The sequence below is a fragment of the Ochotona princeps genome, chromosome 17, assembly GCF_030435755.1.
Source record: "Ochotona princeps isolate mOchPri1 chromosome 17, mOchPri1.hap1, whole genome shotgun sequence".
NCBI lineage: Eukaryota > Metazoa > Chordata > Mammalia > Lagomorpha > Ochotonidae > Ochotona > Ochotona princeps.
The window spans coordinates 31,305,481-31,319,524 of NC_080848.1; the positions used below are offsets into that span (position 1 = coordinate 31,305,481).

General features: G+C 49.8%; 1 protein-coding gene across 1 annotated transcript in view; it reads left to right on the forward strand.

Moving 5' to 3' along the window:
* MMP28 (matrix metallopeptidase 28) overlaps positions 1-14,044 on the forward strand; it is a 44,129-nt gene that overhangs the window by 752 nt on the left and 29,333 nt on the right. The window contains exon 2 of the mRNA XM_004593855.2: positions 25-101. Within this exon, the coding sequence (XP_004593912.2) occupies positions 25-101 (77 nt within the window). The remainder of the gene's footprint in view (positions 1-24; positions 102-14,044) is intronic.

Genomic DNA, 14,044 nt, shown 5'->3' on the forward strand with positions numbered 1-14,044 from the left:
CATCTCATTTAATTCTCACACCAGACTAATGAAATATTTTCCTCACATTGCCAAGAAGAAGGCCGAATTCACTTGCTTGAGAGTCCTGGAGCTTGCTAACGGTCGGGATGGAATTTGAAACCTAGCAAATCAACACTATTGTATGTAGGTTCAACCATAATGTAGTATGGCCTGAAGGGGCCTTAGCTCTATTACAGGAGAGAAAGCCAAGGGAAATCTCAGATGACTGGTAAGAACATTCTCCCAGAGGGCAATACATTTTAGCCTTAGCCCTAGGTGGTGAACAAAAATCACCCAGTGAAGAAATGAGCAGAGATTCCGGAGGTGAGCCCTGGCCCCACTGCCGGAATGGGGGCAGTGGGAAGGTGGGGGCTGGGAGTGTGGGCTTGCAGGAGACTAGGGGATAGCACCTGCGGGCCTGCAGGGACCTGAGGGCTCACATGCAGGCAGGCTGAGCGAGCCTGGGGATTTCCCCACTTGCTTGGTCCCAGGCAGGGTAGGAGGAGGGGAAGGGGAGAGCCGCAGGTTAGCATGCTGGCCTGGTGTGCTGGTGGACCAGGCCTGGAAAGGGGTAAGGTCCAGGAGCTTGGGACCCTGGTGGGCAGGCAGAGCTCCAAGCCAGCACACCACCCACTGGGGCTTTGGAAGGCTGGGCTGGGGAACCCATGCACTCCTGGGCACAGGGACTGTGGATTGATTAGGGAAAGGGTCAGGGAGATGAGAGGGATGGAAGAGGACTGAGAGAGTGTATTGCAGGTGAGGAACGACTTCTGAAGGACTCCCAATCACAAGGCCATTGTGGTTGCCGGTAAGTGAGGAGACAGACTGAGTGGTTTGGAGGGGAGAGGCTGGAGGTCACTTATAGATCAGACTGATGCACCAACCTACATGGGAGACCTGAGCTGGGTTAGTTAGCATGGGACACTGCCGACCACCATATACCAGCCCACACTAAAGCTAGGGCTAGAGGTCTGCCTGGTGGGGCTAGACCAGAGTAACTACCAGAGAGTGTCAGAACAGGGGACTGGTCATGTTAAGTTGGGCCATAATATTAACTAGCATGTAGGAGAACCAGATCAGGGGCAGATTCTATGGGGGAATATGTGGGCCCAGCCCTGTAGAACCGCTTTTTCCACTGGTTTGCCTAAGAGCCGAGAGTGGTAATATGCTGAGCTAGTCATGATCATGAAATCGTCTGACACTCATGGGTACTGGGGTTGGGAATAGACCAAGCTGGTCCAGGCTGCAGCACCCACAGGCACACCCAAGAATAGGGTGGGGGGTAGGCCGGGTTACAACATCCATCAGTTCATACAAAGGCTGAGAAGGAGAGGGCAGATTATATCAGGTAAGGGCCTAGCACCGCTGGCACATGTGAGATCTGGGCATGGGCTTAGTGGGGGAATTAGGAGACTCCCCTGGTGGGCTGCAGCTCCACTGGTGACTGTGTGGTTCAGGCCTGGGTGTTGGTCAGGCCAGGCAAAGTAGTGCTACCCGTCAGCAAGTGTGTGGGTTGGTTCTGGAGTGGGGCATACTGAGCAAGGCCAGGCCAAACCTTAGCCAGCTAGCATGTGCAGAAGACAGGTTAGAGTGGGATCATGCCAAGCTAGGCTATCACACCTACCAGCTTGCATGAGCCAGGGATAGGAGCTGACTGAGCAGGGTCAGGTTGCAGCACCTACCAGTGAGAGTTGGGCCTGGGGGCAGGCCAGGACAGAATGCAGTATTTAATGGCAAAGGCCAAGATTGGGAATGAGCTATATGAAGCTGGGTCAGAGCAACCACTGGCACACAAGATCTGTGGCTGGGAACAGGCCCAGCTGGGGAGCTAAGGAGATGCCCCAGCTGGGTTACAGTTCCCACTGGCAAGCACAAGAGCTAGAATGGGAGCAGCAATCTGGGCTGGACAAGATTATAGTGTCCCTCCACACCAATGTGGACTGTTTGGGGGTACCAGACTGGGATCCACTGGTTTGCTTAAGACTCTTGTAACAGACTCTAGCACAGCACATACTGATGCTCATGAGAGCGAGGGTGGGTGTAGGATGGGATGGGCTAGGTCTCATTATCCACTGAACTACCCAAGAGCTGTGTCTAGGTGTGGACCTGGTGGCTGGGCTATAGCACAAAACCGTAGGAACCAGAATGGATGTGGGTAGGTTGGGCAAGGACACTATTTCTGCCAGGACAGGAGGTAGACTAGGTTAGGCTGGGCCAAAGACACACTGGTGTGTGCGAGATCTGCTACTGGGAGGAGATCTGATGGAGCAGCTTGGGGAACTCTTTTGTCAGGATGTAGTCCTTGCAGATGAACATAAGAACCAAGGCTGGGATCAGCCCAAATCAGGCCATGTTACTATATGCACTGGCACATATATGGGTCAGGTTTGGGTGTGGGCCAGATTGGGCCAGTTCATAACAGCCACTGGCAGATCTGAGAACCAGGACAGCCTGCAGGTGAGGCCAGGTCGGGCTGCAACACCATCCAGTTTACATTAGGACTGGGACTAGGGGCTGGCTGGGCTGGGAAAGGGTATATAGTACCCACCAACAGAAGCTGGAACTGGGGGTAGGCTGGGCTGAGCCAGGCTCCAGCCTCCACTGGCAAATGCCAAGGTGAGGCAGGCCATGCCAGACTGGGCTGCAGCACCCACCAGCACATGTGAGGCAGGAGGAGGGTACAAGCCTAGGTGTGGGGTTGCAGGGGGCTCCCCTCTGGGCCACTACTCCCACTGGTGAGCATGAGAACCTGGATCAGGGGCAGACCAGGCCAGAGAGGGCTGTAACACCTGTTGGCCGACATGTGAGCTGGGTTGAGATAGAGCCAGGCTGAGCTAACTGACTGTACCCACTGGTGCAGAGTGGGTATGGCCTGGTTGGATTTTACCATAGCATTGGCTGTCAAGTGCTGGGACTGCAGGCAAATTCTGTCCAGCTAGACATGCAGAAACACCTGCAGAGTGCAAGATTTGAAACTGGGAGCAGACTCAGTAGGAAAACTGTGGGCACCTCTCTGATGGATTGCAACTTTCACTGGTGAATATGAGAACCAGGGCTTGGGGAAGGCCTGGCTAGACAGAATGGCACCCACCAGCATGAGTGTGGGCTGGATAGTGGAGTCAGTTGGGTTAAACTGGGCTTCAATGCACATTGACATGTTTGAGAGCTGAATGGGATGTGAGACAGACTGGACCAGTACAGTATGCTGTACACACTGGCAAGCACAGGAATAGGGGATGGGGGCCAGCCTCGGTGGTGGTGTGCGGAGAGGGGAGTTATTGAGGGTCACTCCAACTAGGCTGCATATTCCACTGTTGAATGTGAGGGCCAAGTGTGTGGTAAGCAAGGTCATGCTAAGTCACAGCATCCATTGGTTTATAATGAGAGATGGGGCTAGACACAGAACTGACCCAGCAATTGCAACTATCAGTGTGTGCATAGACTGATGTGGGTGACAGAGTCTATCTATCCTCATTCTGGGAAGCACACACAAGAATTAGGTCTGGGATCACTTCAGATGAGGTATTTTAGGGATCTCCCCAACTGAATCGCTGGACTCAGAACTCCAACTATGGGAAGCATCACAGGATCTGTGGTCTGACCATGGAGTGCATATATCAGAGCTGGGCCTTCTCAGTGGCTTAGATGGAGCAGTGGATGGCATTCCCAGATACACAGGAGTATATGGCTGTCTACTGGAACCTGCAGAGGACATCTAGTACCATAGCAGAGGAAGGAGGGCAGAACTAATTCATCAACTACCCCAGCCAAGCATTGACAGTAAATATCTGGCTGAATTGAGATTCTAAGATGGATCAGTCAGCCAATGGACCTTAGAAGGATTTCCTCATCCTTGGAGTCACAAGATCCATAACTTTTCTTTTTTTTTTTTTTTTAAAGATTTATTCATTTTATTACAGCCAGATATACACAGAGGAGGAGAGACAGAGAGGAAGATCTTCCGTCCGATGATTCACTCCCCAAGTGAGCCGCAACGGGCCGATGCGCGCCGATCCGATGCCGGGAACCAGGAACCTCTTCCGGGTCTCCCACGCGGGTGCAGTGTCCCAAAGCATTGGGCCGTCCTCAACTGCTTTCCCAGGCCACAAGCAGGGAGCTGGATGGGAAGTGGAGCTGCCGGGACTAGAACCGGCGCCCATATGGGATCCCGGGGCTTTCAAGGCGAGGACTTTAGCCGCTAGACCACGGCGCTGGGCCCAAGATCCATAACTTTTCAAAAGTATCAAAGCCACTTGAGCAGAATCCTCAGAACATGCTCCATATCAGGGACCCTGGGATGACAGCAGGTGACCATTCCCCATCCTGGGGACTGAGGTGGCTGGGAGGCTAGGTGAAGCTTCTCCCCTTATCTTTCCCCACTTCCCCCAGATACAGGAAGAAGAAAAAAGAAGGTGTGGAAACAATGGTCTTACCCACTTTCCCCTAAACCTCAACGCTATGTAAACATCATCAGTGGCAAATATTGCAGCTGTTGGGGAATGAACCTGTGGCTAGAGATCCCCACCCTGCCACCATCATTGTTTTTCAAATAAATAAGTCTACCTTTAAAAAAAAAAAAAAAATGTTGAATTGGGCCCGGCAGCGTGGCCTAGCGGCTAAAGTCCTCGCCTTGAACGCCCCGGGATCCCATGTGGGCGCCGATTCTGGTCCCGGCAGCTCCACTTCCCATCCAGCTCCCTGCTTGTGGCCTGGGAAAGCAGTTGAGGATGGCCCAATGCTTTGGGACCCTGCACCCGCGTGGGAGACCCGGAAGAGGTTCCTGGTTCCCGGCATCGGATTGGCGCACATCGGCTCGTTGCGGCTCACTTGGGGAGTGAATCATTGGACGGAGGATCTTCCTCTCTGTCTCTCCTGCTCTGTGTATATCTGGCTGTAATAAAATGAATAAATCTTTAAAAAAAAAAAAGAATGTTGAATTTAGGATTTATCATGAAAACATTGGGAAGCACTCACCATTTTTTTTTTAGATTTGTTTTTTTTTTTAATTTGAAAGACAGATTTACAGAGAGAGATCTTCCATCTGCTAGTTTACTCCCCAAATGGCCACAATGGCCAGAGCCGGGCTGGAGATGAGCTGATGCAAAGCTGGGAGCCAGGAGCTTCTTTCAGCACTCCCACATGGATGCAGGGGCCCAAACACTTGAGCCATCCTCCATGGCTTTCCCATCCGTAAGCAAGGAGCTAGATCAAAAGTGGAGAAGCCCTTTTGGGATACCTGCACAGGCAAGTGAAGGATTAGCCTGTTAAACCACAGCACCAGCCCCTCAGTACTGGCTTTTGTTTTTGTTTTTGTTGGAAGGTCAGATATACAGAAAGAATGATCTTCCATTCGATGATTCACTCCACGAAGTGCCGCAGTGGCCAGAGCTGAGCCGACCTGAAGCCAGGAGCTTCTTGCAGGTCTCCCACACGGGTGAAGAATCCGAAGGCTTTGGGCTGTCCTCGACTTCTTTCCCAGGCCATAAGCAGGGAGCTGGATGGGAAGCAGAGCAGCTGGGACACAAACTGACACCCATATGGGATCCTAGCAAGTGCAAGGGGAGGACTTTAGTCACTAGGCTACTTCACTGGGCCCAAGAAACTTTTTAAGCAGAGGGATTTAAGAGCAGAGGAGGTACAGCAGATTGGCTTGGGATGTCCATATTTCCTTCTGAGTGCCAATTGAAATCATGATTCCTCCATTTCCAATCCAGCTTTCTGCTAATGTGCGTAGGAAGCCACAGATGCTGGTTCCAGTGTTTGTGTTCCTGCCACCCACATGGGAAACCTGAATGGGGTTTCCCAATTCCTGGCTTTAGTCTGGCCCACGGTAAGCTGTTGTAGCCATTTGGGGACTGAACCAGCAGATGGAAGACTTCCCTCTTTCTCTCTCTCCCACCTCTTTATTGCTCTGCCTTTCAAATAAATAATGTAAAAGAAAGAAGAAGAAGGTCAAACTTGATTTTCCAGCTGCAGGATGAAGAGCACTTAAGAGACAAGGGATGCCTAAAAGCAGGGGGACCAATGAGGTGACCAGTGCAAAGAATTCTGCTAGGAGATTACAGTGCCCTGGATTTGGATAGCTGTGCAGATGAAGGTGAATGAAGTGATCCCAGAGATACCTTGGGAGCAGGTGGGAAAGAAGCTGGTAATTAATTTTTTAAGATTTTATTTTAAGACTTTAGGCCAGAAAAATTAATCTTTTGAAAACAAAAGTATAACAATAACAAAAAGCCATATTTCACACCTGGTACTAACAGTAAACATTCATAGTACAAAATTATCTGTTAAAATCAAAGTCTTAATTATTTTAGAGGTAATCTGTGACTACTTTGCCATATGTGTGTTTTTCCTTTCTTCCTGCGTGTTTCTTGAGGAAGATATTCTGACTTTGTAGATGAAACATGCTTATGCTTTATTGTACAAGAAGTCTTATGTTTTTAAAGCAAATAAAGGTGTTTTTTTTAAAAAAAGATTTTATTTTATTTTTATTACAAAGTCAGATATACAGAGAGGAGGAGAGACAGAGTGGAAGATCTTCCATCCGATGTTTCACTCCCCAAGTGAGCGCAACAGCCGGTGCTGCGCCAATCCGAAGCCAGGAACCAGGAACCTCTTCTTGATCTTCCACGCGGGTGCAGGGTCCCAAAGCTTTGGGCCGTCCTCGACTGCTTTCCCAGGCCACAAGCAGGGAGCTGGATGGGAAGTGGAGCTGCTGGGAGTAGAACCGGCGCCCATATGGGATCCCCGGGGCGTTCAAGGTGAGGACTTTAGCTGCTAGGCCACACTGCCGGGCCCCCCAAGAAGCTGGTAACTAATTTGATGGGAGTGGCCAGCACAGAGAAGGAGCCTGCTGTGTTCCTTGCTTGTCCAAATGGCCAAAGGGTGATGTTATGCAGTATGACAGGAAACAAGCAGGAGCCGAATCAGACATGAGGGGTAAGCTCAGAATTAACGCCTTCAGGTCAGAAAAAAAGACATAAAGTCCTTTTTCCTCATTATGTGAGCCTTAATTGTGCCCTCAATTTCTAGTTGGGGAGGGTCATAAACACGTCTAGACAAGTTCAAACAAGCAAGAACAAAGGAATAAAAGTTTACCATGACTAAAAAGCATTTAACCATCAAGCATGTATTTACTGGGGAAGGCAGCCTGGAGGAGACGGTGGGCATGGCAATGGCAGGACGGATTTGGGCTAGAAGGGGAGGAAGGGGATCTTACAGGTTCTTCTTCCATGCCCCTTTGCTTAGAATTTGTTTATTTGAAAAGCAGACAGACAGGCACAGAGAGAAAGAGAGAGAGAGATCTTCCATCTGCTGGTCCACTCTCTAAATCGCCAAAACAAAACCCAGCAGCGTGGCCTAGTGGCTAAAGTCCTTGTCTTGAATGTGCCAAGATCCCATATGGGAGCCGGTTCTAATTCCAGCAGCTCCACTTCCCATCCAGCTCCCTGCTTGTGGCCTGGGAAAGCAGTTGAGGATGGCCCAATGCATTGGGATTCTGCACCCGTGTGGGAGGCCTGGAAGAAGCTCCTGGCTCCTGGCTCCGGATTGGCACAACATCGGCCATTGCGCTCACTTGGGGAGTGAATCGTTGGATGGAAGATCTTCCTTTCTGTCTCTCCTCTCTGTATATCTGACTTTGTAATAAAAATAAAATAAATCTTTTTTAAAAATGCCAAAACAGCCAAACCAAAACCAGGAGCCTGAAACTTCAGCCAGGCTTCCTACATGGGTATCAAAGAATCAAGTATTTAGGCCATCATCTACTTCCTTTCTAGGTGCATTTAACAGAAAGCTGGATTGGAAGCCAAACAGCTGGTACTAGTACTGGGACCTCAGTATGGGATGCCTAAGTCACAAGTATTGGCTTCAAACACTATACCACAATGCCAGTCCCTACTCTCTCTCTCTTGCTCACTCTCTTTGCATATGTGTGTATGTGTGCGTGTGTGTGTGTAAAAGTAGTACAGAAAGTACTGTTCATCATTGACTTCCTAAGTTTGTATCATCATTCATTCATTCACTCACTCATTATTCATTCAACTGCCTCCTTGAGAGGTTGACAGCATGTCAAACCCTGGAAAGCCCTGGAAGTAGAGAAACAAAAAGCATAGACTTGCCTTCCAGGAAGCACAGTCTCATACAAGGGATTCCTACCAACTGCTGAACATGCTTACACTAGAAGCTGCCAAGTGTGCCATGAAAACACCAAGGAATGGGGGCCTGGTGCGGTGGCCTAATGGCTAAAGTCCTCGCCTTGAACGCACCAGGATCCCATATGGGCGACGGTTCTAATCCCGGCAGCTCCACCACTTTCCATCCAGCTCCCTGCTTGTGGCCTGGGAAAGCAGTCGAGGACGGCCTAAGGCCTTGGGACCCTGCACCCATGTGGGAGACCCGGAAGAGGTTCTTGGTTCCTGGCTTCAGATTGGCGCAGCACCGGCCGTTGCGCTCACTTGGGGAGTGAATCATCGGATGGAAGATCTTCCTCTCTGTCTCTCCTCCTCTCTGTATATCTGACTTCACAATGAAAATAAATAAATCTTTAAAAAGAAAAAGAAAGAAAACACTGAGGAAGAAGCAAGGCTTCTGCAGGAAGTGCCTCTGAAACTGAGCTCTGAAATGAGGACAGCAATGACCTGTGGGGGCATCCCAGAACTAGCACATCCACTGTCTTTGCTAAGACTGAGGGAGAACACAGTTTTAGAAATCACAGGTGATTCAGTCCACTTGGCCTGTGGAGTTGCAGGGGGGACAGTGAGACGTGTAGTGAAAGAAGGCAGAAACCATGTCCTGAGGAGCCTCCATGTGCCTGTGGTGGGATCTGGACACGAAATGAAAGCAGTGGGGGACTTGTGAAGCATTCCAACAGGCCTATGCAATAGTGTCTCTGTTGTCAGATGGAAGCTCGGGAAGATGAAATTGTTCACCAAGTTCACACAGCCAATTAGACACACAACCAGAACATAGACCTTTTGGACCAAATGCACCGTTCTTTTCACAGTGGCCCTGGTCTCCCACTTGCAACAGAGAACTCTCCCCAGGTCTGCAGCTCACACTCTCTGGCTTCTTTGCCTGGGGCCGTGTCTGTCACACACCATCTCCTGTGCTCTCCTGTCTACCGGGCTTTTGCCTAGAGATTTTACAAACTTGAATCTTCACCTGATGGTTCTTCAGACTGTTGAGATCCTCCTCCCTGTGGCATCCGCCACCCTGGCCACAGTCTGCGCAGTCGTGGAAGAGAGCAGCTGCATTTGACCCATGAGCTACAGCACATGCGAAGACCTTGGTGTTAGGCCTGTGTGCCCTTGATGCATTCCCCTGGTCAAAGGGCACTGACTCTTGCAGCTTTTTTCACTTCAAGTGGAAACTTCCAGCTACAATGGGCCCATGGGAGACCTGGTAGGAGAAGAAGGACAGGAAGAAAGGGAGACTTCAGCGGTATTCCTCTTTCTGCCAGTGGTGTAGGGTGTGAACACACTTCGAGTGAGAAGGGAAGCCAATAGAGGGAGCCATCTGAGCAGACAGGCTTAACAGGACCTGACCGGTTCTGCTAGGACAACAAGCAGGTGGCTGCTTTGTGAACACAGTGGCTCACAGGACGCAGTAGGGTACTAGGAGAGATTAGCACTCAGATCAGAATAAAATCTGGGTCATAGTAGTTTTTGTTTCTTTTTTTTTTTTTAAGGTTTATTTATTTTTATTGGAAAGGCACATATACAGAGAGGAAGAGAGACAGAGAGGAAGATCTTCTGTCCACTGATTCACTCCCTAAGTGACTGCAATGACCAGTGCTGAGCCAATTCAGAGCCAGGACCCAGGAGCCTGTTTCAGGTCTCACACATGGGGGTGCAGGGTCCCAAGGCTTTGGGCCGTCCTCAACTGCTTTCCCAGGCCACAAGCAGGGAGCTGGATGGGAAGCAGGGTGCTAGGACATGAACCGGCGCCCATATGGAATCCTGGCGCGTGTAAGGCGAGGACCTCAGCCATTAGGCCACTGCTCCAAGCCCAACTCTGGTTTTTGCTTTTTTGTTTTTTTGTTTTTTTTAAGATTCATTTATTTATTCATTTGAAAAACAGAGTAAGAGAGAAGTGGGGAGAGAAAGAGAAATGAATTTTTCATTTGCTGTTTGCTCCCCAGTTGCCCACAAGAGCCAAGACTTGGTGGGACAGCTGAAGCCAGGATCCAGGAATTCCATCATGGTCTCCCATGTGGCTGTCAAGCACCTGCTGCTGCCTTCCCAGGTGGATTAACAACAGAGAGCTGGATCAGAAATGGTGAGCAGGGACTCAGATGGATACTCTGATTTGGGACGCCAGCATCACAAAGCAGCAGCTTGACCTGCGCACGACAACACCAGCCCCTTGAAATCCCATGGAACTCGGAGTTACACCAAATAGTTTCAGGCTTGTATACCTTGCTGAATGGTTCTCTGAATGGGTTGCAGAATTCCTCTCTGAAACACCAGTGCCTAACTCAGTGTCCCAAACACACGCATCTAAAACAAAAACAAAAACAAAAGGAAAAAAATTGTATGTCATGATTTTTACATGTGAATAAATAAATGAGAAGTTTGGTGCGTCTTTCTGGCTTGCCTGTAAACTTCCTAAGCTCAAAGACTTTATCTAGGACCTTCCCGTGTCTCCCTGGAGGCACAGAGTGTTTGGTGAGTGTTTGTTGAAAGAATGACAGCTGCAATGACAGCCGCTTTGTGCCAAGTGCCACAGGCACTTGTGGGCGTGTCACCGCCCCATCCCCTCCCCAGGGGAGGTGTCTCTGGCACCCTGTTCCCGTAGCCTTCCTAGAGAGCAGGCTTCCCAGGGCGATCATTCCAAGGCTGCAGCGCTGCAGCGGAGGCTATCCCTGTTCTCCGGACAGTGTCAGGCACTTCCTGTTTGGGGTGGAAAGGAACCAGACACTTTCCTGTGAGCAGGTCTTTTAAGCAAAGCAGCAGATGCAGAGCAGGTCTTGGCCCAGCCTTGCAGGCCAGATGCCTGGTAATTAGACGGCCTTTATGTCCAAGGGAAGTTAGGCACAGTGCCAGACTGGCCAGGCTTTTATTGTGCTCCTTGCAAGTCCCCTGGGCCCTGGTGTGAGTAGAAAACAAACTAAAAGAGGTTGGTGCTTTGCTAACCTGTGATGAATGCTGAGAGAGATGGAAGCTGCTGTGAGCCTGAGAACATTACCTGGTCAGGAGGTGGTGATGCAATTGCCCTGGGGCAGGCTTGTAGGTGTTGTCTGCATGTTAGCACACTCATTATGAACCTGTGCAGAGAACGTGAGTGGAAGCTAGCATACGTACCTGACGTCCAGCACTTCACAGGGTTCAAGATATAAATGTTCTAGCTCTCTCCCCATAGCAGAGTAATAGAAAAAGCAAGAAGGGCTGGTACAGCACCTCAACAGGCTAATTATCCATCTGCTAGCACCGGCATCCCAAGTGGGTGTCAGTTCTAGTCCCAGCTGCTCCACTTCCAATTCAACTCTCTGCTTATGGCCGGGAAAGCAGCAGAGGAAGGCTCAGCTCCTTGGACCCCTGCACCCCTATGGGAGACCTGGAAGAAGTTCCTGGTTCATAGCTTTGGATTGGCTCAGCTCCATTGTGGCCATGTAAGAGTGACCAGCAGATGGAAGAATCTCTTTGTCTCCTCTCTGTAAAATTTGCCTTTTAGGGCCCAGAATGATGGCTCAGTGGCTGAATCCTTGTGTTGCACATACTGGGATCCCATATGAGCACAGGCTTGTGCTGCAGCTGCTCCACTTCCCATCCAGCTCCTTGCATGTGGCCTGGGAAAGCAGGCGAGGACAGCCTAAAGCCTTGGACCCTGCATCCACATGGGAGATTCAGTAGAAACGCCTGGCTTCTGGCTTTGGATCGGCTCAGTTTCAGTCATTGCAACCATTTTGAGTGAACCAGTGGATAGAAGATATTTCTCTCTGTCTCTCTTTCTCTCTGTAAATCTGACTTTCCAATAAAAATAAATCGTAAAAAAAAAAAAAAAAAAATCTGCCTTTAGGGCCCAGTGCAGTAGTCTAGTGACTAAAGTCCTCACTTTGTAAATCTGGGATACCATATGAGTGCCTGTTCCTATCCCGGCTTCCCCACTTCCCATCCAGCTCCCTGCTTATGGCCTGGGAAAGCAGTTGAGGACGGCCCAAAGCCTTGGGACCCTGCACCCACGTGGGATACTGGAAGGAACTCCTGGCTCCTGGCTTTGGATCAGCTGAGCTCCAGCCATTGTGGCTACTTGGAGAGTAAACCAGCACAAGAAAGACCTTTGTCTTTTTTTTTTTAAAGATTTATTTTTATTACAAAGTCAGATATACATAGAGGAGAAGAGACAGAGAGGAAGATCTTCCGTCCGATGATTCACTCTCCAAGTGAGCCGCAACGGCCAGTGCTGTGCCAATCCGATGCTAGGAACCAGGAACCCCTTCCAGTTCTTCCACGAGGGTGCAGGGTCCCAAGGCATTGGGCCGTCCTCAATTGCTGTCCCAGGCCACAAGCAGGGAGCTGGATGGGAAGTGGAGCTGCTGGGACTAGAACCGGCGCCCATATGGGATCTTGGCGCGTTCAAGGCGAGGACTTTAGCCGCTAGGCCACGCTGCCGGGCCCAGATCTTTTTCCTCTCTCTGTAAATCTGACTTTCCGATAAAACTAAATAAATCTTTTAAAAAAAAATCTTTCAAATGCAAATAAATAAATCTTAAAAAAAAAAAAAAGGAAAAGTCACTCTCTTTCTCCCAAACTCAGGCTAAGATAGCTTGCATAGGTCATGCAGTGTTAACAAGTCAAGATTTGACCCCCATCTGACTCCAGGTCAGTGTACGTGGGTACACAGAGAGAGGAGGATGGGATGTGCAGCAATGAGTGTGGCCCAGGCTGAGGCGGCATATCTGCGTTTGCTGAAGAAAGTTTCACTTGAAGAGGCAGGGGTGTTGCTGGAAAGTCAGGATTTCTAGACTTGAACAACAGCTAAAGATGCAGAGGCTACTGTCAGTAACAGATGAAATGATGACGCTCAAGTTCTCACAGCTCTGGGGAAAATCTCCTCTTTAACTCTCTCAAACTAAGCTCACATCCTCATTAATTCTTCTGCTGCGACTTTACTTAGACATTTAAATATTTTTTGTTGTTGTCGTTAATTGTCCCGTGAGCATGGATTCTTTTCTACACAGCTCAGAATTCCTTGATAAAAATCTACTTTGTGCTTTGCACATTTCCTGGGGAGGAAGACGGGGCAGAGACAAAGGGGATTGTTCCTCGTAATGAGAGAGAAACTGAGGCCCAGGCGACCCTTATTCAGACTCACACATCCTGCCTGATTCAAGGCTCTTGCTGTTACTTTTTCTTAGAGCAAGAGGACGGGTCCAGGACGGGCAGGCAGCATGCCCAGCCCTTGACATTGGAGCCTGGGTCCTGTCTGCTCTGGGAAGGCTGGAGGCGCTGATGACCTGAGCCAAGCACCGGTGCAGACAGAGCTAGGAACAGGAAGCAGCTCTTTTTGAAGAGGAGTAGAAAGAAACATTAGCCCAAATGGGTCAGAAACTGCCCAGCAGAGGGAAGGGGAGAGCATGAGATAGATGGAAAACCCAGAGCCACCCTCTTGCACACTGGTATTGATGAGTTAATGCTTTAGGCAGTCTGGAGTACAGCATGGAAATCCGATTTTTTAAGAAATTGATTTTCTGCATTCCTTCTCTGTCTTTTTCTTTTTTTTTAAGATTTACTTAGGGAGCAGTGTGATGGCATAGCAAACTAATCCTCCAACAGGGGAGTCAGCATCTCATATAGGTGCTGGTTCTAGTCTCAGCTGCTTCATTTCCCATCCAGCTCCCTGGTTATGGACTAGAAAGGCAATGGTGGACAGCCCAAGTCCTTGGGACTCTGCCCCTGTGTGAGATGCCTGGGGAAGCTCCCAGTTCCTGGCTCCTGGCTCCTGGCTCCTGGCTCCTGGCTCACAGTTCCTAGCTCCTGCCTCCTGGCTCCTGGGTTTGGACTGGTTCATCTCTGGCTGTTGCAGCCATCTGGGAGATGTATCA